The sequence below is a fragment of the Hemitrygon akajei genome, unplaced genomic scaffold, assembly GCF_048418815.1.
Source record: "Hemitrygon akajei unplaced genomic scaffold, sHemAka1.3 Scf000148, whole genome shotgun sequence".
NCBI classification, from domain to species: domain Eukaryota; kingdom Metazoa; phylum Chordata; class Chondrichthyes; order Myliobatiformes; family Dasyatidae; genus Hemitrygon; species Hemitrygon akajei.
Genome location: NW_027332034.1, coordinates 569,441 through 597,355, shown reverse-complemented (window position 1 = coordinate 597,355; position 27,915 = coordinate 569,441). Strand labels below are relative to the sequence as shown.

At 45.7% G+C, this 27,915-nt stretch overlaps 1 protein-coding gene across 1 annotated transcript in view; it reads left to right on the top strand.

Annotated features, from left to right (window-relative positions):
- LOC140723936 (NACHT, LRR and PYD domains-containing protein 3-like) overlaps window positions 1-26,907 on the top strand; it is a 41,111-nt gene extending 14,204 nt beyond the window's left edge. Inside the window, exons 5-13 of the mRNA XM_073038482.1 lie at window positions 3,095-3,190; window positions 4,921-4,936; window positions 5,719-6,006; window positions 6,563-6,729; window positions 10,609-10,780; window positions 10,880-10,945; window positions 19,650-21,387; window positions 22,565-22,651; window positions 26,736-26,907. Of these exons, the coding sequence (XP_072894583.1) occupies window positions 3,095-3,190; window positions 4,921-4,936; window positions 5,719-6,006; window positions 6,563-6,729; window positions 10,609-10,780; window positions 10,880-10,945; window positions 19,650-21,387; window positions 22,565-22,651; window positions 26,736-26,907 (2,802 nt within the window). The remainder of the gene's footprint in view (window positions 1-3,094; window positions 3,191-4,920; window positions 4,937-5,718; window positions 6,007-6,562; window positions 6,730-10,608; window positions 10,781-10,879; window positions 10,946-19,649; window positions 21,388-22,564; window positions 22,652-26,735) is intronic.
- Window positions 26,908-27,915: the final 1,008 nt, after the last annotated feature.

Below are 27,915 nucleotides of genomic sequence, written 5' to 3'. Positions count from 1 at the left end.
CAGGCAGACTCCTTCAAGGTAATGGCATCCTTTTCGTCTAGGACTGCCCTGATATCATTATCATTTAAATTCTTCAACTTCTTCAAACATTTCTGTCAAGCCAGACAGATCATCCGTGTCCAACCCTGGACCTTCTAACTGCCTTATCTGTTTCTCATCTTTACTCTGTGCCTTTATAAATTCCCTCTTTGCTTAGGGTAAGTCTACCTCCTCTCCTTTACCCTCCTTCACCTCCCTATTCTCCGTTTTACCATCCCCTAACCTCTTTGGTACAGGGTCGGTAAAAACGTCTCAGCCAAATCAACACTGGACTCATTTAAACTGACTTCTTTCTCAGCTGCCTTTCTCGACATGCTGCGAGTGACTGCGCATGCGGGATAAATCTTAAAATCTCGGGGTGGGTTCTCAGCACTCACAGGCTTGCTCGTCAGTTTCACTGCTGAACACACGTCACCACCTGCTAAATCATTGCCAAGAAGGACGTCCACGCCGTCTCTCGGTAATTCTGACCGCACCCCTATTTCGACTGGTCTAGACACCAGGTCACATTTTAAAATGATCCTGTGCAAAGGCACAGCTTCTGTTCCTTTTCCTATGCCTCTTAACACAACCTCTCCAGTTTCAGGACCGAAATCTAGCACCTTCCTTAGGATCAATGACTGGTCAGCCCCAGTATCCCTCCAGATCCTCACTGAAACTGGGGTTTCTCCTTATTTCACAGACACCGTCCCTTCCGAAATAAGTTTCTAACGCCCCTCTCGAACTCTATCTACCTTTGCCTTCCCCATCGATCTGCTGACCGACTCAATGCAACCTGTCGGTACTGCCGTTTTCCCTTTCCCTGTCTCCTTCGGAGGAAAACACTGAGATGCTATCTGACCAGCTTTCCCACAATTATAACAGGTAACAGGTAAAGCTAGGAACCTTCCTGCCAGCCTGCTTTTCCTCCTCCTTACCTTTTCCACTAGCTTCCGGCTTATTCTCTGCCTTAGCCGGTGGGCTTTCTTTACCGTCCCTACTGCCTTTCTGGTAAATCTTCTTTGAGGAAAACTTTGCCTTGTGGGTTAGGGCATACTCGTCTGCTAATTTGGCAGTCGCAGACAGAGTCTCTGTCTCCTTCTCATCCAAGTACGTCTTCATATTTTCGGGGATACAACGTTTAAATTTATCACCAGTTTATCATAATCTCCAACAACCCCTTTTGAGGCGCACCAACGCTCATAACACATCTCTATCTCACGGGCAAACTCTAAATACGTGTGGTTCCAGGACTTCTTCAAATTCCGGAACTTCTGCCGGTAAGCCTCTGGCACCAACTTGTAACTCCTCAGTACTGCCCTTTTTACTTCCTCATAATTCCTAGACTCATCCATGGACAATGCCGAATACGCTTGCTGAGCCTTCCCCCTAAGTATGCTCTGTAACAGAACAGCCCATTTTCTCCCACGCCAGTTCTGATTCACAGCCACTTTCTCAAAATGGAGGAAGAACTTATCGACATCCGTCTCCTCGAATGGAGGTACCAACTGGATCTCCCGACTAATCTTGAACCCCTCACTTGGGTCTGCCGCCCGGTCTCTTCCCTGCTGTACCTTTAACCTCTCTATTTCCAGCACATGCTGCCTCTCTTTCTCCCTTTCCTCCATCTGCCTTTCAGCTTCTTCCTTCTCTCTTTCAGCCGCCTCTTTCCTCCTTTCAGCTTCCCTTTCTTCCTCCACTATTTCCAACTGTCTCATCTGAAGTTCATGCTTCCTCTGTTTCTCTTTCTCTGCCAACTTTAATTTTTCTATCTCTAACTGAACCTCCCCCTCGGCTGGTTTCCTCTCACGGAACAGGTCCAATTCATCTGGGGTGAACACACCCTTGGATACATAATGCATAGCTATTTCTCTCTGTATATCCACCTTTCTCATCGACGATTTAACCTCTGGGAGCTCTAATCGTTTCGCAACATTCACCAATTCAGCCTTCCTGGCAACCTCTAATGCCCCCGCAGTCGGATCTTTTAAAAAATTGACAATGTCCATCTCTGCTATTTTCCCGTCTGGTTAATCTCACAACCAGATCAGATAAGGGACGTTTATCCCGATCCCCTAATTTGGTATTAAATCTCGAGACGAGGCCCCAATTTGTTACGTACCCTGTAACTGGGTGTCAGACCAGCAGAGAAAGAAGTATCCGCTGGAGTCTGGTTGTACCAAACTAAAGGTATTTATTAATAAAAATAAGCAAAACCATATCAATAATGCAAATATACATATAAAACCAGTTAGCAGTAATAAACCTAAAAGTGTAGGAATAATAATAAGCAATAATAAACTAGCTCTATCGATGTCTAGGGGTAAATAAATTGTCATAGAAAAGTATAATGTTCAGGTCAGTTCATGAGTGCTGATGTAGATATAGTTGTTGTATTGTAATCTTTGGGGAGACAGAGGGAGCGAGGGAGATGTAACAGCTACAGTCAGGCAAACCTTCGTTTGCTTTCTTAATCCGTCGTATCGGTGTGGTCATTCAGTTAGGACCTCTCCGTCCTTCTGCTAGACCGTTCTTCTGTGGTGGACTCGTCACTCTGGCATGAGTGGACACACACACAAGTCCCCACCGGCCCTGCGTTAACACTGATAGCCTTAATGACCGACCTCCTGGTTCGGTCTTCGAATCCCCCACCTTTTTGTGGGTTTCAACACTCAATCAGTGTCCACTGGCGTGTCTGAAGGGTGCCTCTCCAGACCTGTCTTTTATCCCTACTCATGGGGACTCAGCTATCCATCACTCCTGAATGACTGTGTCCATCAAATAAGGTCACTCCTTCAGTCCACTGAGGGATGTTTATGAGCAAACTATTGTCCTTGCAGCGAAACAGTAAATAATTCAAAAAGGAGTCACAATACGGTTAGTCAGCAATTTCCCCCTCTCTCTTATCTGTCGCCGATGTTCATAACAACATACAGACATGGTTTGGGAGTTAATACTAACAAGAAATGTTTTGTCCCTAAGCCAACTGCTGCTCTGATACAGGGGTTGGAGATACTGTCATATTTACAAAGTAATCGTACTCTCTGACTCAGTCTGCTTGTTGTGTGTAATTCAGGGTATCACCAGCAGGTGGGGTTTGCTTCTCCGGGACCAAAGTGTAAATAAGAAGACGACAATCAACAATCGTCAGTCGGAATCAGAATGGCAACAGGTATGATCATTGGGATCTTTATAATTAAACTTCTGCCCTGTTGGCGCACACGAGAACAGACAATGAAACTTACACAGATGTTAACTGGGCACAGAAAAAGCTTCATCAGTGTCATTGATCCCACTGGTAAAGTAGGCTTGAGTAATTGATCAAACTAACAGTTCCAGCGCAGGGACCTGACACCGGTAATGGTCGAATCACTCCACTCACCATGCAAAGCTTCACCTGAGTGAAAGTAACAGGGACTCCTGAATCAGATGTCTGTGGGCGAAACACAGGAATGCAACAGCGGTCTTGTGGGTTATGCAAAAGTCCAGGGTCAGTTTCTGCATCACCTCTAGACAAGTCTTGATGTGTAAGATATCTCCAACTTTCATTTTTAAAATTCAGACCAGATGGTTGGAGCATTTCCAGGAATTCTGAGATTGTGTGATAACTGAGCATTTCAGGATTTGGAAGGGCAGCTATCACTCCCGCCTCGTTTTTTCGGCTACTGTTTAAAGATCAGGGAAGTTTCCGAAATCTGTTTTCTGTAGCCGAGCCGAGAACATCGTTGGTGTTGGGAATGGCTGCGGATCAGATGACAGCTCATTGCGGATAAATATGCAGTCTGCTTGGGTGTTTTAATACCCGAGTCCATGTCTGGGCTGTGGACAAGTGGTGAACGTGAGTTCTCAATATTTCTCTATTGAGGTGATCTGCTATCTGTATTTAAAATTCCCAGGATCTCTGTTGGGAAACCCGGTGAAACCAATGACAAAATATCTCTATCTCCTGTTTGTATCATGATTGTGTTCAACTCTGTGACTCCAGGTGGAATAAAACAGAGATTACAGCCGGGACACAGCTCCTTCGGCCCATCTAATTCATGCTGATCTAAATGTCTTTGAGCTTGCCCCATTTTCCTGCAACTTTTCACAAATTTCCCTTGCTGACTTCTTCTATGCTTTTTCCTATACACACGTTTCCAACTTTGTAATTTTATTTGTGTTTGTAGCCTCCTCTTGCTGAACATAATTTATACTCATCACCCGCCACGTGAAAAATGCCCCTTTGATCACTTTTAAATCTCTGTACTCAAGTCCCTTGCACTGGGAAACGGACGGTGACCATCTACCCTATCTACTCCCCAAATTATTTTATGTAAGTGTGTAAAGACACAATTCAAGCTCCCATGCTCCCTGGCAAACTGTTGTTGCCGATCCATATAACACAAATTCCAACACCCCCATCTGGTAACAAACTTGTGGATCTCCACTACACTCTTTCCAGCTTAATCACATCCTTTCTCTAGTTTAGCAAATAGAACTACGCGCAAAACTCCCAAGGCTTGTGTGTCCTCCAGACAGGAAGGTGTCATTAGGACCAATTGCGTGGGGCCGCTTGTTTCTGGCACAAGGGTGAGGGCGAGCCTGATTGCTACGGCTTTTGTAGTACAATCTGCCACTTTATTACCCTTGCAGACTTCGTCCATTAGTCTGGTATGTGCTGACCAAATGTCTCTGTCTCCTGTAGGCATTGGGATTGTGCTTATCTCTGTGATTCCAGGTGGAATAAAACAGATATTCCTGCCTGGAAACAGGTCCTTCGGCCCAAACAATTCATGCTGATATAAATGTTTGAGCTTGTCCCATTTCCCCACAGCTTCTCCCAACTTTCCCTTGTGGACTTCTTCTATCTTATTTCCAACCCACATCTTCTGAACTTTGTAATTTTATTTGTGTTTGCAGCCTCCTCTGAATGCACGTAATTTATACCCATCACCCGCCACGTGAAAAAATCTCCCTTCAGTCCCTTATAAACTTCTGCCCTCAAGTCCTAGACACCCCGGGGAAAAAGACTATGACCATCTACCCTATCTATGCCCGTGATTATTATACGTACGTGTGTAAGGTCACCCTTCAAGCTCCCATGCTCCATGGCAATCAGTCTCAGCCGAACCATATAACAGAAAACCAACACCCTAGACCAGTGACATACTGGTCATTCTCCACTACACTCTTTCCAGCTGAATCACCTCCATCCTATAGATTTGCAACCGCAACTACACGCAAAGCTCTCCAAGCGAGACTTTGCCAATGAAGTGTACACTTGTTACATGACGATCATCATGCGGGGGACACGATGGGAACCAGGGGATGGACAGCATAGGTCTCAAGGCAATGGTCAGTCTGCGACCCATTGGACCGGACGATGTGCGTCTCAAGGCAATGGTCAGTCTGCGACCCATTGGACCGGACGATGTGCGTCTCAAGGGAATGGTCAGTCTGTGACCAATGTGATTGGACATCGTGTGACAGATCAGTATTACTGTATCCATCCTGTTTATTTTCTGGGAGTGGATGTGTCCATTCACCGGCTTATCAGGATGGTCACCTGGCAGGAAGTACGGTTCACATTCACCAGCACAGTCCCACTCCAAATCTGGTCAGCTGTTGTCTCTGGTCCATTGCACCCAGCTAGTCTCAATCAGTTCTGCTCAGCTCTAAATCACTCTGGTATAACCTGCAATTCGTCATTTATTTCAGGTGGGAATTCAAATCGGATACTGAAAGTACTCAAGAGGATTTTACCAGGCAACTCATCGAGGGAAAATGATCGGGATACGGGAAGCAAGGTACCAAAGCAGGGTCAGATTGAGGGCAATGCCCCAATAGAATGCAGTCTGGCCGCAGATGAAGGGGAGCAAAGTCAGCCCAGAGACAGTGACATCAGAGACACTGAGCAGGACTCTGGAACCAGCACAAGAGAGGGAACTACCTGTCCCCTCGGAAGCTCATTAAACACGGAATTGTCAAGTGCCCAACAAGGAGCAGGTAAGTGAAATATGAGAGTGATATGTTCGCAGAATGCGGCAGGGAGGACGGTAAATGTGAAGCCTTTCTGGAGGGATGGCCAGAGGAGAGTGGAAATGTGTGGGTGTGGGCACCCGTTACCCCACTACAGGAAATGTACTACTTGCTCTGAGGATTTCCAGGATGTGTACTGGAGGAAATGCAATGTTCCGAATGACAGTGTATTTCCAGGTTGTGAATTAATGGAAGTGTATTCGCCAGGATGGAGAGAGTATCTCTGGGAATTAACTACCATTGACAGTCCCAACATTTATTGCCCATCGTAAACTGAAATGTGTGAGTGGGTGAGATGATGGACTGATTTGCATTAAATGTGGTCCTTCTGGTAACTTAATGCCCAGAACATTATTGGGTCGGTTTTAAATCTAGTGTTGGGGATTGGGAATAAATCAATTTTAGTGGCTGAAAGCAGGTGAACACTGAGGTTCAAGAGTTGATTTGTTTGTTGAGTTGGGTGAGAGCGGTAGACACGAGGGATATTTGAGTTTGTGTCTACATTCTCTTTTTATATTCACAGAGCCAGAGTTTACAATCTCTGACCTCCTGGCAGAGGGGGGCGAGTACCGACTGTACCAGCTGACAAAGTTCTACAGGGACAGACTCAAACAAGCGATTGAAGAAAAGGTTGAAAGACTCGGTTGGATGTTGACAAAGGAGGGTCATTTCAGTAGAGAAGAAAATGAGGTGAGTGTATTTAGTGTATTGTCAACGAACTGCTGGTATCGGAGGGAATAGTGAACGATATTAAACTCCTACAAATTTTTTCCCAACCAGCAGAAAGCAACTAAAAAGCCGTAAGTAGAGAGAATATGATATATGAAGATAGGCTAGCTAATAATGTAAAATAGCTCACCAAAAGGTTTGTATGATATAAATGCACTTTTAGGACAACCTATTGATTTTTGGGGTCATAAGATATCAGCTTTGTGCATGGTAGTTCATATCTACCCAATCTTAAAGTTTTTCCAGGAAGTTACCAGGAAACTTGATAAAGTTGCACTTTGTAGGAGTTCTAATGGCAATGAAGACTTTGATCTCTGACTTGTTTCCAGCAGATCTGGTTTTAGCTGTTAAGGTGGGGAGCACTGGGAACTACAGGTTCAGTGTCACCTTTACCTCTCACACCTGCTGTATTTTTCCGTGTGATATAAGAGCAGTGGCTGCATATCTGGACCATTAAACAGGTATTCAGTCTAAAATGAATTTCACATCTTATCAGGATTCACCTCAAATCATTAATCCAGGATGAATATTAAACTGTCAGATTGTAAATTGGGCCAACTGACTTCACTTGGGAGGGAAACCTGGTTGGCTTGGTCTCCGTCTGAGTTCCCAAACAATGAGTGTCTGACTTGTCATAGTCACAGAAAAGTGCAGCACAGAAACAGGCCTTTGGCCCATCTATTCCATGCCGGACTACTTAAACTGCCTATTCCCATTGACCTGCACTGGGACATTGCAGTCTATACCCTTATCATCCATGTATCTATCCAGACTTCTCTCTACCACTTGCGCTGCTAGCTCGTTCCACACTCTCACCACCCTCTGAGTGAAGAAATTTCCCCTCATGCACCCCTTGAACTTTTGACCTTTCATCCTTTACTGATGATCTCTTGTTGTAGTACCTCTTTACCGCAGTGCAAAATGCTTGCATTTACCCTATCAAAACCCTCGTAATTTTGTGTACCTGTATCAAATATCCCTTCAATCTTCTGTGTTTCAAGGCATAAAGTCCTAACCTGTTCAATCTTTTCTTATAACTCAGGTCCTCAAGTCCCAGTAAAATCCCTGTAAATTTTCTCAGTACTCTTTCAAACTTCTTTACACCTGTCCAATAAATAGGTGACCAGAACTGCACACAATACTCAAAATTAGGACTCACCAACTTCATATACACGTTCAACATCATATCCCATCTTCCGTACTTGATATTTTCATTTATGAAGGCTGGTGTGCCAAATACTCTTTCCGATCTGTCTACCTTTGCTGCAACTTTTAATAAATTATGGACTTGTATTCCAAGATCACTTTGTTCTATCACACTCCTCAGTGCCCTACTGGTCACTGTAAAAGATGAACCCTTGCAAAGTGCAACATGCTGCACTTGACTGCATTAAATGGCACAAGTCATTTTTCGTCCAATTTCTCAGCTGATTTAGATACCGCTGCAAGCTTTGGTAGTCTTCCTCATGTCTGCACTCTTGGGATCATCCGCAAATTAGCTGATCCATTTAACCACATTTTAATCCAGATCATCGCCAGATCATCGATATAGATGACAAACAACAACGGACCCAACACCAATTCCTGTGGCACAGCACGAGTTAAAAACTCCCAGTCAGAGAATCAACAGTATTTAACCACTCTCTGTCTTCTTCCAAAAAGCCAATGTCAAATCCAAATTACCACTTTACCTTGAATGCTCAGCAAATGAACTTTCTTGCCCACCCTCCTTTGTGGTTCCTTGTCAAATGTCGTACTAAAATCCATGCAGACAACACCCACTTCCTTCCATTCATCAACGTTCCTGGTAACTTCCTGGAAAAACTTTAAGATTGGGTAGACATGAACTACCATGCACAAAGCTGATATCTTACGACCCCAAAAATCAATAGGTTGCCCTAAAAGGACATATATATCAGGAAAACCTTTTGGTGAGCCATTTTACATTATTAACTAGGCTTGCTTCATATATCATATACTCTCTACTTACGGCTTTTTAGTTGCTTTCTGCTGGTTGGTAAAAACTTCCCAGTCCTATGCCCTCTCGTTTGCTTTTGTGATGCAGTGACTTCCTCGTCAGCCACGGTTGATCATCCTCCCTCTGGAATAAGTTTTCATCTTTGGGATTATCTACCTCTACCGGCGCCTTCTGAATCGCTCCCAGAATCTGCATCAATTCCTGCTTTGCTGTTGCCGCTGCTAGTGTCCTCCTCCAATTTATTTTTCCCAGCTCCTCTCTCATGCCTCTGAAATCCCTTTATTCCACTGTAATACGGATGCCGCTAACTTTACCTTCTCCCTCTCAAACTGCAGTGTGAGTTCTGTTATTTGATGATCACTGCCCCTTAAGGGTTTATTTACATTAAGATCTCTAATCAAATCTGGTGCAATACACAACACCAAATCCAGATACTCCTTTCCTATAGTGGGCTCAACCATGGGCTTCTCTCAAAAGCCATCTCATAGGCATTCTGTAAATTCTCTCATTTGGGATTCAGCACCAACCTGATTTTCCAAAAGCTACCTGCATATTGAAATTCCCCACTATTTTAACATTGAGATTTTTACATGCCTCTTCTGCCTCCTATTGTAATTTGTAGCCCACATCTTGGTTACTGTTAAGAGACCTGTATATAATTTCTGTTGGAGTCACTTTACCTGTGCAATTTCTTACATCAACATCATTTAACCTGATATCACCTCTTTTAAGGACTTTTCATTTTTCTTGACAACAGATTCAAACCAACTGCTCCACCTACCTGCCTATCCTTTCTGTTGTTGTGTGAATGAAATCACCGGACAGACTGTTACTGGTAGATACAAAGCAGCTTCATTATTCGACCAAACAAGGTACAGCAGGAATCGAGACGTTTTCGGTGGAAAGGTCTGCTGGCCCAATGTGGGCTCAATATTTATTTGCTAAACACAAAGGACAATTCCCTATTTACAAGTATAGACAATGTTTTCTTTTGACGCTACCTACAAACTTCACACCTTCTAATTTCACATATGTCCCACAAATGCCAGCAGGACTGTGGAGTGGGATTCATAGCTTTTAGGAATATATTGTTCCAAGTTAAATCCACAATACATTTATTTGATATTTTACGTGCTAACATAGAGGACAATTCATATTTACAAAATATAGATAATGCTGTTTTCGAAACGACATGCAAACTTCACACATTCATCACACAGGCGCCAGCGGCGTCTGGGCTAGAATTCACAGCTTTTAGGAAATGCATTGTTACAAGCTCAATCTTTGTCAAGGAACAGAAGACTGGTAGCCAAAGCCATTTGCGAAGTGTAAATGACCTAAACCCAAAAGTCGGTTTGGATTAAATATTTATCCTTGGATGTAAGCACCCAACTATGATCCTTCAGTCATGATTTAGTGACTCCCGCATTTTTTGCGCTCTCTCTCTCTCTCTCTCTCTCTCTCTCTCTCTCTCTCTCTCTCTCTCTCTCTCTCTCTCTCTCTCTCTCTCTCTCTCTCTCTCCCCCCCCCCCCCTCTCTCTCTCTCTCCCTCCCTCCCTCCCCTCTCTTCTGTTCTTGTTGTCACATCTTGTGGATATAACGTTTGCCATTGACGGATCGAGAAAATTAGTCATGTTGCATCTACTGCAGGGTGTCAGTAAATCCTTATTCTTACACAATATTGATTTTGAATTTCCTTCAGTTACGTTTCTCTATTAATGACTGAACCCAGGGAGGATGAGACAACAGCCTGGTGACTGCATCTGTTTTGTAGCTACTGGGACTATGAACAGATATTTTCCTGCACATTTGCCATGTTTGTCTGTCTGCTCCACAATAAGTTCATTGTTTCCTATTTCTAGAAAGTCACTGAACTGACAGAGAAGGGAAACCGGACAGAGAGTTCCAGACTCTTCCTCAGTTTGGTGAATGGCAAAGGCTCCCGGGCCCGGAGGGCGATGTGGGAATCCTTTGTGACATGGAGGACTGAGTTACCGAAGTTGGACAGAATACTGAGGGAAATACAGGAGCTCGGTATGTTAAAACCACGCACTGAACACAAAAATACATTGAAATAAGCAGTTTTGATTATATTAGCTCTGTTTTGATAACAATTTTGTTTTATTTAAACAGGTCCTGATCCACATGAATACATGAACATCACCCACGGGTTATCTGAGTTTCCCACTGAACTGATGGGTGAGTGACGAAATGCACAGTTGAAACCACATCTCAAATGTTAGTCTATGGCTTGGCAGAATCTGGATTTAAATGTCTCCATGAATCATTCACTGATCTCTGGATTAATGTAACAAGTCAGAGAACCTCTTGTTGCAGCCTGAATATTCTACAATGCATTTTTCTATTAATCCAGCTGTTGGTTCTGCTGAAGCCTTCACTCTTGGCTTTGGATACATTGCATCTACCTGTCTAGGTGCCTTTTCGATCTTCAGACCTTTCAGCTTCAAAAGCTCCTTCTTTATCCTAGTAGCACAACACTCACGTTGACATTTTGGCATACAATTGGTGTCTTCTACAGAGTTTGTCCATCATTTTCTTTTCACCCATTACTACAAATCTGGCATCATTTTCAACCGGTCTGATACCCACCCTCTCTGTTCTTTTATTCTTCATATTTTTTGGGAAAGAATATATTGTAGTCGTGCGCAAACACACAACTAAAGAAACACACGGAGGCAGAGAGAGCTGACTCAAAATGCCTTTACTGATTCAAAATCACGCGCTTAAATCTCCTCTTCCAGAGGCCCCTGCGACCCGTGGGGCGGACGTGACATCAGAGTGTCCTCAGAAGTTCCGCTCCGAGCGGGTAGTTCCAAACGCGCTACCACGTGTCTGCCCACTGCTCCTAATGGCGGTTCGAGTCCCGCGTGTGTGGGCCGCCACATCACTGCCCCCCCCAGAAACCACCATCGGGGGAGTGGAGCCTCCAGTTTGTGCGGCTTGCCTGGGTGGCCGGACTCGCCGACGTGGTGCAGGTACACATCCACTGGTTGCTCAATGCCCAAGTGCGCCGATTTGAGGCGGTCCACTGTAAAAGTCTCTTCTCGGCCACCCATCTCCACGATACATGTGTTTCCGTTGTGCCGGATCACCTTGAAGGGTCCCTCATATGGCCGCTGTAGAGGTGACCTGTGCATGCCCCTGCGAATAAAAACCTACTCACAGTTTCTTATGGTGAGAAGGTGGGGGAATGGGACTAAACGGGAGATTGAATCAGCACATGATGAAATGGCGGAGAAGACTCGATGGGCCGAATGGCCAGCTTCTGATCCTTTGTCTTATGGTCTTATGGTCTCGAAGGTCTTTAGGGGTGAAGGATGGCGTGGGACCATGCCTGGAGGTCGAGACCGGTGCCAGGGTTCCTACCTTGTCCTGCAGCCTCGTTAGCATTACTTCTGGAGTTTCCTCAGAACCTCGGGCCTCTGGTACGAAAACACCTCGGACAGTCAGGGGGGCACCGTAGACCAAATCCGCCAAGGAGGTGTTCAGGTCCTCCTTGGGGGCTGTGTGGATGCCCAGTAGGACCCAGGGAAGCCAGTTGTCCATTTGGGGCCCCTGAGGCACCTCATCAGGGCTGACTTGAGATGCCGGTGGAATCGCTCTACCAAATCGTTGGACTGGGGATGGTACTCTGTGGTGTGATGCAGCTGGGTGCCCAGGTGCCCACAAAGCAGACATGAACTGCGCCCCTCTGTTTGAAGTGATGTCCGTTGGGAGGCTGAACCTGGCATTGAGAGTCCTGGTGCAGGACTCAGTGGACGTGTCTGCGAGCGGTACGGCTTCTGGCCATCTGGTGAACCTGTCTACCATGGTAAAGATATACCTGGTGCCCCAGGAGACTGGCAGGGGGCTGATGATGTCCACGTGGATGTGTTGGAACCTCCTGTGCGTCGGGTGGAACTGCTGGAGGGTAGACTTCACATGCCGCTGGACTTCAGCAGTCTGGCAGTATACGCAGGACTTGACCCAGTGTCCGACCTTTTTGCGCAAACTGTGCCAGACGAATCTGTCTGCTACCAGCTTGATGGACGCCTGGATGGATGGGTGGGCCAGGTCGTGCAGCGTGTCGAACACCCGGCGCCTCCATGCCTCTGGAACCACGGGTTGGGGTTTGCCGGCAGACACGTCGCACAGGAGTCGATCCGCTGCCGGGCCGATTGAGATATCCTCCAACTGGAGCCCTGAAACGGCGGTGCGGGAAGACGGGATCTCGGTGTCCAAACTTTGTGCTTCCGCCAGTGCTGCGTAGTCTATTCCAGTGGACGATATGCCTACTGAGTGGGGGCAGGGACGAGACAATGTGTCGGCAATGACGTTGTTCTTCCCTGCGATGTGTCTGACGTCCGTGGTGAATTCTGAAATAAAGGACAGGTGTCTCTGCTGCCGAGCCGACCATGGGTCCAATACCTTGGCCAGTGTGAAGGTGAGGGGCTTGTGGTCTGTACACACAGTGAACTCCCTTCCCTCGAGGAAATACTGGAAATGCCAGACAGCCAGGTAGAGCGCTAGCAAATTTCTGTCAATAGCGCTGTACTTCACCTCTGTTGGCCGTAGGAGCCGGCAGAAGAATGTGAGTGGTCGCCACTGGTCCTCAACGAGCTGCTCCAGGACTCCGCTGACTGCCGTGTCGGAAGCGTCGACTGTGAGTGTCATGGATACATTAACTCTCGGTGCAGTAGGAGGGCCGCCTTTGCCACTGTCTCCTTGGCCTGCTCGAACGCCTCCATGGACTCCATGTCCCATGCCACTTCTTTGGCCTTGCCGGCCATCAGGCGAAACAAGGGTCTCATGATGCGTGCCACCGCTGGCACGAAGCGGATAAAAGCTGACCATCCCTACGAACTCCTGTAGGCTCTTGACCGTGCTGGGCTTGGGAAACTAGCAGATGACCTGGACCATGTCCGGTAGGGGAACTGCACCATGTCGGTTGACTCTGTGGCATATGAAGTCAATCTCCGTCAGCCCAAACTGGCACTTTGCCGGATTGATTGCCAGTCCGTGGTCACTCAGGCGTTGGCAGAACTGGCACAAATGTGCGTGTGCTCCTCGTGCGAACTGCTGACCACCAGGGTATCGACCAAGTAAGTGAAAACGAAATCCGGGCCGCGTCCCACCGAGTCCATTAGCCTTTGAAAAGTTTGGGCTGCACTCTTGAGACTGAAAGACATCCTCAGGAATTTGAACAAGCCGACCGGGGTGATGAGGGCTGTCTTGGGCACGTCGTCGGGGTGCACTGGGATCTGATGGTATTCCCTGACCAGGTCGATTTTCGAGAAGATGGTTGCTCCGTGCAGGTTCACTGTGAAGTCCTGGATGTGGGGTACCAGGTATCTGTTGGCAGTTGTGGCGTCGTTGAGGCTTCTGTAGTCTCCGCAGGGCCTCCATCCTCCTGTGGACTTGGGCACCATGTGCAGCGGGAATGCCCACGGGCTGTTTGAGTGGCATACCATTCACATCTCTTCCATCTTACGGAACTCCTCCTTGGCGAGTGGGAGCCTGCGAGCTCGGGCGTGCAGCGGCGGTCCTTGCGTGGGGATGTGGTGCTGCACGCCGTGCTTGGAGTCGGCCGTGGAGAACTGCGGGGTGACTATGGAGGGTCACGGAATCCAGGTGGAGGACTGGTAGCTTGGCTTTTCCGAGCTGGAAAGTCTGGAAATTCTCAGCGTTTTAGGTCGACCAGGAGGCAGTTGGCTCATAGGAAATCTGCCCCTAGTAGTGGCTGTGACACCGCTGCCAATGTGAAAGTCCAAGTGAAACGGCTGAACCTGAAATGCAGTGAGGTAGTTTGCGGGTTGTATGTCCAAATAATGGTGCCATTTGCAGCGATGAGTTCAGGGCCTTGGACTGCGTTATGAGTGTCCATGTTCGAGGGGGGGAGTACGCTGACTTCGGCCTAGGAAGCGGCGCCCGGTGTGTCGGTCCCAGAGGTACAGGAAGATGTCTTTGTGGCCAGCCGTCGTAGCCATTAGCGACGGCTAGCCCCGGAGTTTCCCGACAAAGCACATGGTGGATGGCAGCAGCGCGTGCCTGAGCCCCATCTTTGGTGATATAAACACCAATGCTCTGAACTTTCAACTTCTCCCCCCGTGGGTCTCGGCGGCTTCGGTTGTGGGGCCTGGGCATTGGGGTGCACCATCGTGGCTAGGCCAATGGAGGTTACTCCATGTTGCTTGCTCTGCTAAAGGACATCTGCTTCAGCCTCGAACCTGTGTAGGTCGCTGAAATCCTAGCGAGGAGGAGGTGAATGTCCACTGGCATTTGCTCAAGGAACAACTATTTAAATAAAAGGCACAGTTTATGGCCGTCCATGAGCGCCAGCGTATAATTCATGAGCTCGGATGATGTGCAGTCCATGTGTAGGAGCCACGCGGCCCGTTCGCGGTGGGTGAGTCCGAAGATACGGATCAGGAGCACCTTAAGCTTAGTATACCTGTCCTCCATTGGTGGCTAGCGTAGGAAGTCAATGATCTGGCCTTCCGTCTCCTGGTCTAGCACGCTGTCTCCATAGTAGTACTGCGTGGCGTCGGCCGTAATGTCTCGGATATTGAACTGGGCCTCAGCCTGCTTGAACAAAACGTAGGGCTGAGTGTCTCAGAAAGTCGGGAGCTTCAGAGAGATTGTGCTGTATGAGTTGCCCGAAGTCATGGCTGGTTGGAAAGTCGCTGGCTCCAGATGCCGTCTGGAACATCGGGGTCACCAATGTATTTGTGCACAACTTTCCAACTCTTGAACTCAGAGCGACATGCCTTCTTTGCAACTTAAATCTTCCTGCCCTTTAAATACACCCTCCATACTAGCCGTTGAATCTACTTTTGGGGATCTGTTAACTTGGACCCCAAGATCTCTCTGCCTGCTAACATTGTTAATGGTCTTAACAATAACAGTGCACTGAGTCTTTACGTTAAAACTTGCAACACCTTATTTTTGGCTGGTTTAAACACCAGATTCCTTTTCCACTCACAGATCTGCAAGTAATCTATTTCCCACTATTTCCTTCGCTAGTCATCTGCTCTATCCACAAAACCAGCAATCATTATATGATCTGCAAAATTACTGACCCTTTCAGCAACATTTTATTTCAGGGAATTTATAAATAAAAACATGTGTATAATGTCAGATCCCAGTGTGGTGCCCCGTGGAACATCACTGGACAAAGAACACCAGACAGGATAAGCTTCCTTACCGTCTGTCCACTACGGAGAAGACAAATATGAACAAACACATGTTTTTACTTACATACACACACACGCACGCACGCACGCACGCACGCACGCACGCACGCACACACACACACACACACACACACACACACACTCACACACACACACACTTATATGCATAGATATAAAAGAGCTTCATGTGGCACTGCCCATGGGTTCAACGTCCATTCAGAAAATACTTGGCTAAGAAGAAACTGTTCCTGAATCATTGAGTATGCAGTAGTCTCCGTGTACTATAGAAGAAAAAAAATCATCCAATGGATGAGCATGAACCTCCAAGGCAGACATCCCCACATTCTGAACTGTAGAATGCTTAGCTCAGATTTGGCTTAAAAACAGAAAGGTTCCTTGTAGCAATACAGGACCATGTAGCTGACACAGGGTTATCAAAAATACACAATAAAAGATCAACAAACTCAAGACAATAAATGCAGATAATACCAAGAGAGATGACAGACAATTTAACATATTACAGGATCCTTCAGCAGTTTACCACAATCTGATTACAATCAGGCAAAATCAAGTGGCAAAAATCGTTCACAAAAATAGTTGATAATTAATCATAGAATATGAAAGATTTCTGCTATTCTTCTGAACTAGACACGTAATATCATAATCTATGATCAGTTGTTCTGTAGATAATTTCATACCCCAACGGCGTCCTTTCTGCTCTTCCGTAATTATATTGTGGTTATCTAAGTGAGTAGTGATTAGTAAGGAGATGCACGATGTTACAAATAGTGTTACTGTCATTAAGAATCAAAAATAACATTGTAGGTGGTCATTCAATGTTCCGATGGATGCAGAATTAAAGCTGTCCTTGAAGCTGGTGGTTCACAAAAATCTTGCTTTAAAATACAATCTGATAAACGACACCACACCATTCCATACACACAAACCTGCTCCACATTTAGAGTCAGAGTCCTACAAATCATACTGTGACCAATCCATTATCACAGATAGGACAATCCATAATCACCGCCTGGATATAATTTTGCAGGATAAACAAGAAAATCAACATATTTAATAGATATAGCCATTCAACACATGTATAACGTACAGAACTCAGTCAGTGAAAAACATCAGAAACATGCTGAATTAAAAGAGCAAATTGAAAACTGTGGAACCTGAACAGGGTATTCATTATCCCAATGGTAATATCGACAGCTGGAGCACTATAGTATTAAGCAATTATTAGGTCTACAAAACAAAAAATAAGTAAATCTTTGCAAAGCCACAATACCAAACAATGCTCGAATAGTTCGAATGTACCTATCAATTTTGAAATGAATCTGCTTGGCTATGCTCTTGCCGCAGGTTTTGCCAGTTTAGGCTGAGAAAAAGTTATAATTAATAATAACTTATTTATAAAGCACTTTTCATCCTGAGAATGTCGTTCAAACTGCATCACAATAAAAGACAAAATGTTGACAGTTTAAGTGAGGTTCAATATAAATGTTTTGAGCTGGTGTTTAAAAGTGACACGAAAGTCTGCTCCCTTACACTTGCGAAAGTCTTTGTCTCTCTAGATGTATACATACAGTGGCATGCAAAAGTTTGGGCACCCCTGGTCAAAATTTCTGTTACTGTGAATAGCTAAGCGAGTAAAAGTTGACATGATTTCCAAATGGCATAAAGTTAAAGATAACACATTCCTTCAATATTTTAAGCAAGAAAACTTTTATTTCCATCTTTTACAGTTTCAAACTAACAAAAAAAAGGAAAACGGCCCTAAGAAAAATTTGGGGCACCCTGCATGGTGCTAACACCCTTTGGCAAGTATCACAGCTTGTAAACGCTTTTTGTAGCCAGCAAAATGTCTTTCAATTCTTGTTTGTGGGATTTTCGCCCATTCTTCCTTGCAAAAGGCTTCATGTTCTGTGAGATTATTGGGCCGTCTTGCATGCACTGCTCTTTTGAGGTGTATCCACAGATGTTCGATGATGTTTAGGTCGGGGGACTGTGAGGTCCATGGCAAAACTTTCAGCTTGCACCTCTTGAGGTAGTGCATTGTGGATTTTGAGTTGTGTTCCCCAACAAGACTTGAAAGACTCATAGCTGGCTACAAAAAGCATTTACAAACTGTGATACTTGGCAAAGCGGGTGTTACTAAGTACTGCCATGCAGTTTGCCCAAACTTTTTGTGTGTGTGTGTCTCCCTTTCCCTCTCCAACTCCCACTCCCACTCCCAGATTTTGCAGCATAGTTCAAAAACAAATGTTATCTGCCAATGAACCTTTGGCCTTGTACCTTTTTGTCTGCCTGCACTGTGTTTTCTCAGAAACTGCAAAACTGTTTACCTGTACTATTCTGTTCTGTTTTTACTCGTACGACCCAATTGCACCGATGGGATGAAATGCAGAAAGGTTTTCCATTGTCCCTCGCTACATGTGACAAAAATAAACCAATTTACCTATTTATTGTTGTCAATAATGCAGCGCCCCTTGGTTGCTTAGGATTGTTATACCTGGGGGTGGTAGTAGGGATAACCTCCCACAAAGTACTAAATGTTCCCAGTGCCCTGCGACTCAAATAGCCTCTGACAACCAAGTCAAGCTTTCACATGTAGCTTAGCTACTAAGCCCGATGTTGCTTCCGACCAGAGAAAGGGTAAAGGCGGGTCACTAGCACCTTACATTGTTCGCTTTGGGAAAATGGGGCTTGTCAGTCGTGGTTAGCAGCTCATCCAGAAGAAGGAAAAGTCTGATCTCAAACCTCCACTGCCTATACCCACTCATGTGGAAGGCTCTGAGAATAAACCTGGAGCTGGAGCCCCTAAGGTAGTCTTACGTTGCATTCAACGCTGACTGGCAACTCCTGCGATTTTCTGGTGTCAAGCTGTATCAGTCTCTGCCGTTTCTTTGTGTTCCTCAGATGCAAGGAGAGAGGGAGCTTGCTACATTGGCAACATGTTGATCTCCATATCGTAGTGTCCTGGCTGGCGTATCTAGTCAGCTGGGATGCAACATCCATGGTCAACTGAGACCTCACACCCCAGTTCTAGACTGAACGCTACCAGTTGCCAAGACTTCATCATCCTTTCCCACAAACTTGACGTAAACACTGAGGCACTTGTGGTCACTTCCACTCACAGAGATTCCTTTCCATCTTCCCTCTGCTCTTCCGTCGCTGAAACTGAAAACTTCCATTTGGGTTATTGATCGGAAACTTCTCTGTGATTCGCACCACGGATGCTGCCTGACTTGAGTATTTCCTGCATATTCTGCTCCAGTTTTGATGCAAGAGCAGCGGACACCTGTGACTCTCCAGTGTGCAGCTTTGCCAAAATGCACAGTGTCCTGCTCTCCATATTTCCACACCAGATCAACATTAACATCGTCTGTTAATGATGCAAACAATGCTTTAAATATAGTGAAATGATTTGTAAAGGAAATGCAGTCAGGATTGCAATAGGATATCAGGGGAATGTTCGCCTTCACAAGTAATTAGTACCAGATTATCAGGATGGAATATTTTCTGGGACATTCTATCACTGTCAGTTCCGGTGTCTGTGAACAAAATTTTGCTTCCTGTCCTAATATCCATGGAAGCATTCAATTAATTCATGTAACCTTAAACACTGAATGTTGAAATGCTGTTATAAAGTTCTTTGTCAGTTGAGCCATTTACCATTTTGACTATGTTCTCTGTTCCCATGGAAGATATTCAACAGAAACACAAGGAGACTCTGCTGGCACAAACTGAAACACTGAGAGTGAACACGATCCTGATGAGGGAGAAGCTCAGGGTTTTCAAGCTGGCTGATCGATACGCTGAGCTCACGGTGATTTCTACTGTTCGAGATCGGAGATTGGTTGAACATGAGCTACTGGCAAGAGGCAGAGACCACGAGGAGTGGAGAGAGAAACATCTCCGCAGAGAGCTGGAAAAAATCCGGACTGATCAGTTATTCCAGAGCAGCTTTTCCTGGAGTAAATCCAAATCTGGGAGTTCGGCAGCAGTGGCCGGAGTCCCGGGGATCGGGAAAACAACAATGGTACAAAAGATTGTTTATGACTGGACCACAGGGAAAATATACCAGCAGTTCCAGCTTGTCTTTAGTTTCAAGTTCCGGGATTTAAACTCCATTAGCTGTCGAATAAACCTGAGGAAACTGATTCTGGATCAATATCCTTACTTTGGGAAATTCCTGAGAGAGATCTGGAAGAACCCAGAGGGATTGCTGTTTATATTTGATGGTTTGGATGAATTCAAACACAAAATCGATTTTGCCGACAGTCGGAGAGATACAGAACCCAAGCACCAGTGCCCAGATCCCGAGTTGTGGTGTGAAGTGTCTGACATTGTGTACAGTTTAATCCAGGGCAAGCTACTACCAGGATGTTCAGTGCTGGTGACCACCCGTCCCACTGAATTACACTTATTGGAAAAGGCGAAGATCAGTGTCTGGGCTGAAATCATGGGATTTTCTGGTGAGGAACGGAAGGAATATTTCATCAGACATTTTGAAGATCAGACGGTGGCGGCATCTGTTTTCAAACATGTGAAGGAGAACGAGATCCTGTACACCATGAGTTACAACCCCTCCTACTGCTGGATCCTCGCTCTGGTACTGGGCCCCTTCTTCACACAAAGAGTCAAGGACCCGCAGCGAGTTCCCAAGACCATCACCCAACTGTACTCCTACTATATTTACAACATCCTGAAAAACCACGGCCGTGAGATTGAGAACACCCGTGATGTGTTTCTCAGGGTTGGTCAGATGGCCTTCAGAGGAGTGTCCGAGAGGAAGATTGTGTTTACAGATGGAGATTTGATCAAGTACAATCTGCAGCCTTCCCAGTTCCTGTCCGGGTTCCTGATGGAGCTTTTGGAGAGAGAGGATTCTGCCCAGAGCGTGGTGTACACATTCCCACATCTCACCATCCAAGAGTTTGTAGCTGCAGTCGCACAATTCCTGAATCCACATCCCGGGGATATCCGGAAATTCCTCACTGAAGTCCACAGCACGACAGATGGGCGATTTGAGATATTTCTCCATTTTGTTGCTGGTCTCTCCTCCCCAATGACAGTTTGGTGTCTGGAGGAGTTTCTGGGTCCATTTCCTCATCAAACAACCTGCCGGGTGATTGACTGGGTGAAGGAGGAGGTAAAACGTCAGAGTGGAAACACATGGAGTGAAGCTGGTAAAAGGAGCCTCCTGAACACATTGCACTACCTGTTTGAGTCTCAGAATCGTGGACTGGCTGAGGCCGCACTGAGATCTGTGGAAACACTTTCATTCAGTGGAATGACATTGACCCCGATTGACTGCGCAGTCCTGTCTCATGCCATCGGACTCTGTGATACAATAAAACACCTCAAACTGGAGAACTGCCACATTCAGTGTGAAGGAATCCAGCGGCTGGGACCCAGGCTACACAAGTGCCAGGAGTTGAGGTAACTTGATTCATCTCTCACTCTGAACTGTGAAACTGTCCCATTGTGTTGTTACAATGTAAAGAGATTTGGGTAAAACTGTAGTAAATCAGATTGTAAAGTATTGTGACAAATGCCCAGGGGATTGGTCAGTAATTCCTCAAGGACGAGAGGGTTCTGTGGTTTCTTGTGAAGGGATGTTGGAGACTTCATCAGATCAGTGAACAACGGTCATTGGTTTAATGGTAGTAAATGACAGGAATGGCCGTGTTTCTCACTGCCTGCGACACGTCCATTGACAATGTCCCTTCTCACTGACACTGACACCCAGACCGACACTGACTGCAGCAGGTGGGTTCGAGATTCACACCCCCTTCCCGGTGAGGGACAAGAGACCGTCAGCAGACTGTCCCAGTGAGAAGGAAAGAAATACCATTGTGAGTTTGTCCTCCCCTGCCCTTCCCCGTGTGTGACTATCACCATCAGTCCACCTGTGTGACTGTGCTCAATACCAGATACCCAGACCCCATGGGCACATCTCCGCTCCCGATTGTGAGCCTCATTTCAGACCCACCCCTCCCGTACAATCTATTTCTGGATCATCTCATCTTGTTGAATTATCTTTTTCCATCGGTATACTGCTGTGGGACTTCTCATCCCCATTCCCCTTCCTCCAGAGGGACCTGTCTTCCCCATCCCCTTCCTTCTGTGAGACATCTCTTCCCCATCCCCTTCCTCCTGTTGGACCTCTCTTCCCCATCCCCTTCCTCCTGTGGGCCCGCTCTTCCCCATCCCCTCCCTACTGCAGGTTCTGTCTTCCTATCCCTTTTCTTCAAGTGGGGTCTCTTCCACCGTCTCGCATCAACATTTCCCCTTTCACAAATCTTCCTCACTGTGGGACTTTCTCCCAACCTTCATCCCTGCCCTTTCTGACTCTCTTACATCTCAGGAACATTTTCCTCACCATCGGGGTATGAGCTGGAATATGTAGAGTTTACAGGGTTACAACGACAGACTAAATTACTGACATTCGGTGAATCCCCTGGTGCTGGGGAGTGAGGGACATTGACAGTGATGGGAACTCCGATCAGTGATTTACTGAAGGGTTTAATATTTCCTGAAGTATCCGAGTGAGAGAAATTCCCTCAGACCCGCGATTTGAATTGCTTTGTTCATCAATTTGTCTCTTTGTGTTTAGCCTTGGGGAGAAAGGACTGGGAGATTCCGGAGTGAAACTGGTGTCTGCGGCTCTGAGGAACCCGGAGTGTAAAATACAGAAACTGTGGTAAGTACTGTCACTCTTACAGTCACTGGGTGTCTGACACTGAACATTAATGTGATCACTGATAAACAGTGTTACTGATAAACAGTGTTAGTGTTACTGATAAACACTGGGGATTTGTACCGTCTCCTGTCTCTCTGTGTCCTTCACCTTCACTCTCTCTCATCTCCAGGCTGCAGAGAGTTGGTCTCACAGATTCTGGTGCTGAGGATCTCGCCTCCGCTCTCAATACAAACCAATCATTGACGGTGCTGGACCTGACTAATAATGAACTGGGAGATTCAGGAGTGAAACTGGTGTCTACGGCTCTGAGAAACCCAGAGTGTAAAATACAGAAACTGGTGTAAGTACCAGATTGTGGGAGATTGTGTTTACAGTCAAGTCAAATCAAAGTCAAATTGTTTATAAAGCACATTTAAAAATTAAAAAAACAACCCATGTTGACCAAAGTGCTTTACAGATCAGAGCAGGTAGCTAAAATCACAAGTACAAGAAACATAGACATATGCACAAGGCACCCAGCTTATAGGCACAAAATAAACAACACATGGGCCTAGGCAACAAGCTAAAAAAAAAAGAAACAGCCACAGAAAAAAGATTCAAATGCTGGTGAATAATGGTAAGTCTTGAGCCTGAACTTAAAAGAGTCAATGGAGCGGGCTGATTTGACAGGGAGGGGAATGTTCCACAGTCTAAGGTCTACAACAGCAAAGGCATGATCACCCCGAACTTAAGTTTAGATCACGGGACAGCCAGGAGCCTCAAGTCAGCCAATCTGAGGGACCTGGAATTAGAATAAGGGGTTAGTAGGTCCGCAATATGGGGGGCAACGCATAGGGCTTTATAAACAAACAGGAGAACCTTAAAATCAATTCTAATTGTACTGGCATCCAATCGAGAGAGGCCAGAATTGGAGTAATATGGTCCCTCCTCCGGGCTACTTTCAGGAGCCTGGCTGCAGTGTTCTCGACCAGTTGCAGACGGGACAGGACCGACTGATTAATCCCAGTATAAAGGGAGCGGGAGGATATAAGAGCGTGGATGACTTTCTCAAGATCTTTGAAGGAGAGAAATGGCTTAATTTTGGCAATAGTACCAAGCTGCAAAATGGCTTTTACCACTGTATTAACTTGCTTGTCAAACTTAAAGGCGGAATCAAATATCACACCAATGTTTTTTTTTTAATGTGGGGTTTGACAAGGATGGACAGATTATCAGTACTGCTAGTAATCGCTTTGATGGAGTCAGAGGGACCAAAAAGGACAACTTCAGACTTGTCTTCATTCAGTTGTAAGAAGTTTTGTGCCATCCAACACAGTATGTCCTCAAGACAGTTCCTGAGGTTAACTAGATTTGACTGATCTTTTGGTTTCAGGGAGAGATAAAGCTGTATGTCGTCAGCATAAGAATGGAAAGAAATGTAATATTTTTGAATGATTTGACTGAGGGGAATCATGTATAGAGAGAAAAGAATGGGACCTAGGATGGAACTTTGTGGGACTCCACAGGAGAGACTAGCTGGTGGACAGAAAAATGTGCCGGTGTTGACAGAGAAGATTTAAGGTAAGATATGAACCAATTCAAGGCAGATCTATCAATGCCAACCCAATACTGGAGACAGTCTATTAAAATGGTGTGATCCATAGTATCAAACTCTGCGCTAAGGTCAAGAAGGATTAGAATGGCAGAGTCACCTGAGTCGATAGAGAGGAGCAGGTCACTGTACTCTTTCAGCAGGGCAGACTCTGAGCTATGATAGGCCTTAAAACCTGACTGAAAGCTAATCTATTTAAGATGTTATTTTTGTGTAGGTAGGGCAGCAATTGACTGAGAATAACCTTTTCAAGAAGCTTTGATAGGAATGGAAGCTTAGAAATAGGTTTATAGTTACTAGGTAAGGTAGGGTCTGAGTTAGTTTTTTTTCCAGAGGGGCTGTAGCACAGCACGCTTGAAGCAGGTTTGAATGGTACCAGTGGCCAGGGAGCTGTTAATAATGCTGAGAGGATGCTGGGACCGGCTATGTCAAAGAGGTCCTTGAGGAAGGCAGCAGGAGCAATGTCAAGGGGGAAGGTTGCAGGTTTCATGGTAGAAAACAGTCTTTGTAAGGGAGAGTAGCGTAATGGGTTGGAAGCAATCCGGTTTAGATGAACAAACCAGCAAGACAGCTAGGTCACGAGCAGGGGGTGGGTGTGTGGGGAATGTTCATTCTAATGTCCCCAACTTTTCTAATGAAGAATTTTAAAATTTCTTTGGACTTAGCAAGGGACACATGTAAGCTGATACTGGGGGTGGACAGATGACGGAATTTCTGGTACTAAATAAGACCTTGGGATTATGAGAGTTGCTAGAAATCAGGTCAGAAAAGTACTTTGCTCTCGCAGCTTTACTGGTTCCTGATATTTGTGAAAACTGTTTCTCAAAATTTCAAAGGAAATTTGAAGCTAATCACATTTCCACTTTTGTTCGGATCTTCTGCACTCCCTCCTTAGGGCATCCCTTTAGTCTTTGGCCTTTTCAATTTAAAGGGGTAAGTTCCTCAGTGCTGAGATGGGGAGGAGAAGCCTCAATAATGCAGGTATTAGGAGTAGCTTTGAAAGCCTCAGAGAACCTATTGGCAGTCGAAGAGTTACTGTAGCAAGAGCAACATACAGGAAGATGAGATTTTGTAGGGGAAAAAGGGAGAGATGTGTCAAACATAACAGCGCTATGATCTGACAGACAAGCATCAATTATTTCCACATTGCAGATTGGAAAACCAGATAATAAGACCAGGTCAAGTGTATGGCCTTGCTTGTGAGTGGGTCTGGTGATAAGCAGAGCAAGATTAAAAGACTCAACCAGATGCATAAAATCACTTATGAGAGTCTTATCCGGACGGCAAACATAAATAGTAAGATCACCAAAAATCAGAACTCAATCAAAGTTGGGCATGATATTTGTAAGGAAGTCCGCAAATTGAGTGATAAAGGAGAGCATTTAAAAGGGGATTGACCAGGCCCACATTAATTAATTGCACCTCAAAGCTGGAGAAATAATCTGAGTTCAGTGGACGGCAATTAAAATATTTCTTAAACACAGCGGCTAGACTCCTCCACGTCCGGAAGGACTAGGCGTGCTAAAAAAGTTGCAGTCAACTAGACAAAGTTCAACAAGTGGAGCAAGCTCCCCAGTGCTTAGCCAGGTTTCCGTCACCAGTAAGAAATCCAAACCTTGTGCTGTGAAAAAGTCATTAAGAATAAAAGTCTCATTAGATAAAGATCTCCCATTGATCAGAGCCACTTTGACTGGGACAGCAACATAATCCATCAAAGGCTCCCACGCCAGAAGGCGGAGGTCCTGGAAGACCACTCAAGTCAAGTCAAGTCACTTTTTATTTTCATTTCAATCATAAAAGCTGGTACAGTACACAGTAAAAAACGAGACATCTTTTTTCAGGACCATGATGCGACATAAAACAGTACAAAAACTACACTGAACTATGTGAAAAAAAAACACAGAAAAAAACTACACTAGATTGCAGACCTACCCAGGACTGCATAAAATGCACAAAACGTGCAGGCATTGCAATAGATAAAAAATAAGACAATAGGGCAGTAAGGTGTCAGTCCAGGCTCTGGGTATTCAAGTGTCTGATAGCCTGCAGGAAAAAACTGTTACATAGTCTGGTCGTGAGAGCCCGAATACTTCGATTCCTTTTCCCAGACGGCAGGGGGGAGAAGAGATTGTATGAGGGGTGTATGGGGTCCTTCATAATGCTGTTTGCTTTGCAGGTGCAACGTGTATTGTAAAATGTCCGTAATGGCGTAAAGAGAGACCCCAATAATCTTCTCGGCTGACCTCACTATCCGTTGCAGGTTCTTGTGATCCGAGATGGTGCAATTTCCGAACGAGGCAGTGATGCAGCTGCTCAGGATGCTCTCAATACAACCCCTGTCGAATGTGATGAGGATGGGACCATCCACCACGTCACTGGGTGTCTGATACGGAACATTAATGTGATCAGTAATTGTGTTACTGATAAACACTGGGGATTTGTACCGTCTCCTGTCTCTCTGTCTCCTTCACCCTCACTCTCTCGCATCTTCAGGCTCTGCGACGTCGGTCTCACAGATTCTGGTGCCGAGGATCTCGTCTCCGCTCTCAGTACAAGCCTATTACTGACAGAGCTGAACCTGGGATGGAACTCACTCACAGACCGATCAGTCCCGGCTCTCCGCCGCCTCATACTGACCCTCCCGAGTCTGAAGGAGGTCCAGTGAGTGTTTGTGTTAATATTCAATGTGATAAAATATCAGCGGATCAGTTTTCTGGTGATATTTGTCTGTGACTGTTGTTGAAACATTAACCCTAGTCCCCTGTTACTAACACTGTTTCGCAATATGTTTATTTCATCTTATTCTTCCATCTGTTTCAGACTGTACGGGAATCAGTCCGGGGAGAAGGAACTGAGATCTCTGCAGGAACCCAGACCCGGACTGAGAGTGGATCTGTGAACATCTGAATGTGTGAACCTCAGCATCCCCTCCCGTTCATTTCCCATCTTCTGCACTCCCAAGGGGACCCAGCCCTTCCCAATCACTCCCACTGTCTGCCTCCCAATGGGACTCTTCCCGTTCATTTCCAATGGTACTGAGATCCTGGAAATTGGCGGGGACACCTGAATTCCGAGTTTGACAGAACTCAGGGCTGCGTTTACGGAATTTGACGGGAACACCCATGGGTCTGTTCGTTACACAGAAAGTCGAGGGACGTGTGGACGTTGACGACTTTGTAAAACTGACGATACTGAGGACTGAAAATGGTCTTCAGGGAGAAAGTGGTGGGCTGAGTGACTATAGGCGCCATAGAAGGGGTGATGGGCGGAATTAAGATGGCCTTGTTTCTCATGGCAGGGGTGATACACTGACAAGAGAGTGAGATTTACAGGCAGAGTTAAAATGTCTGATCGGGTGGGGATAACGCACTGGTTGAAAATTATCACCAGGGAGGGAGTAAGGTGCTGATTGACAATAGGATTAAAGCCAGAATATAAAATTATCACCAAGGAGGGAGAGACACACCGACATAATACTGAAAATGGTCAGCAGGAAGGGAGGGATGCGCTGAGTGAAAATTGCAGACACTTCACTTGAAATGGCCTCTGGGGTGGGACTAACGGCTTTGACAGTAGTGAGCACAAGAGAGGGAGGGACGCGTTGATTTAAAATGTGCGAATCCTTGGTTAATGTGGCCACCAGGGACGGAATGAGACACTGACTTACAATGGC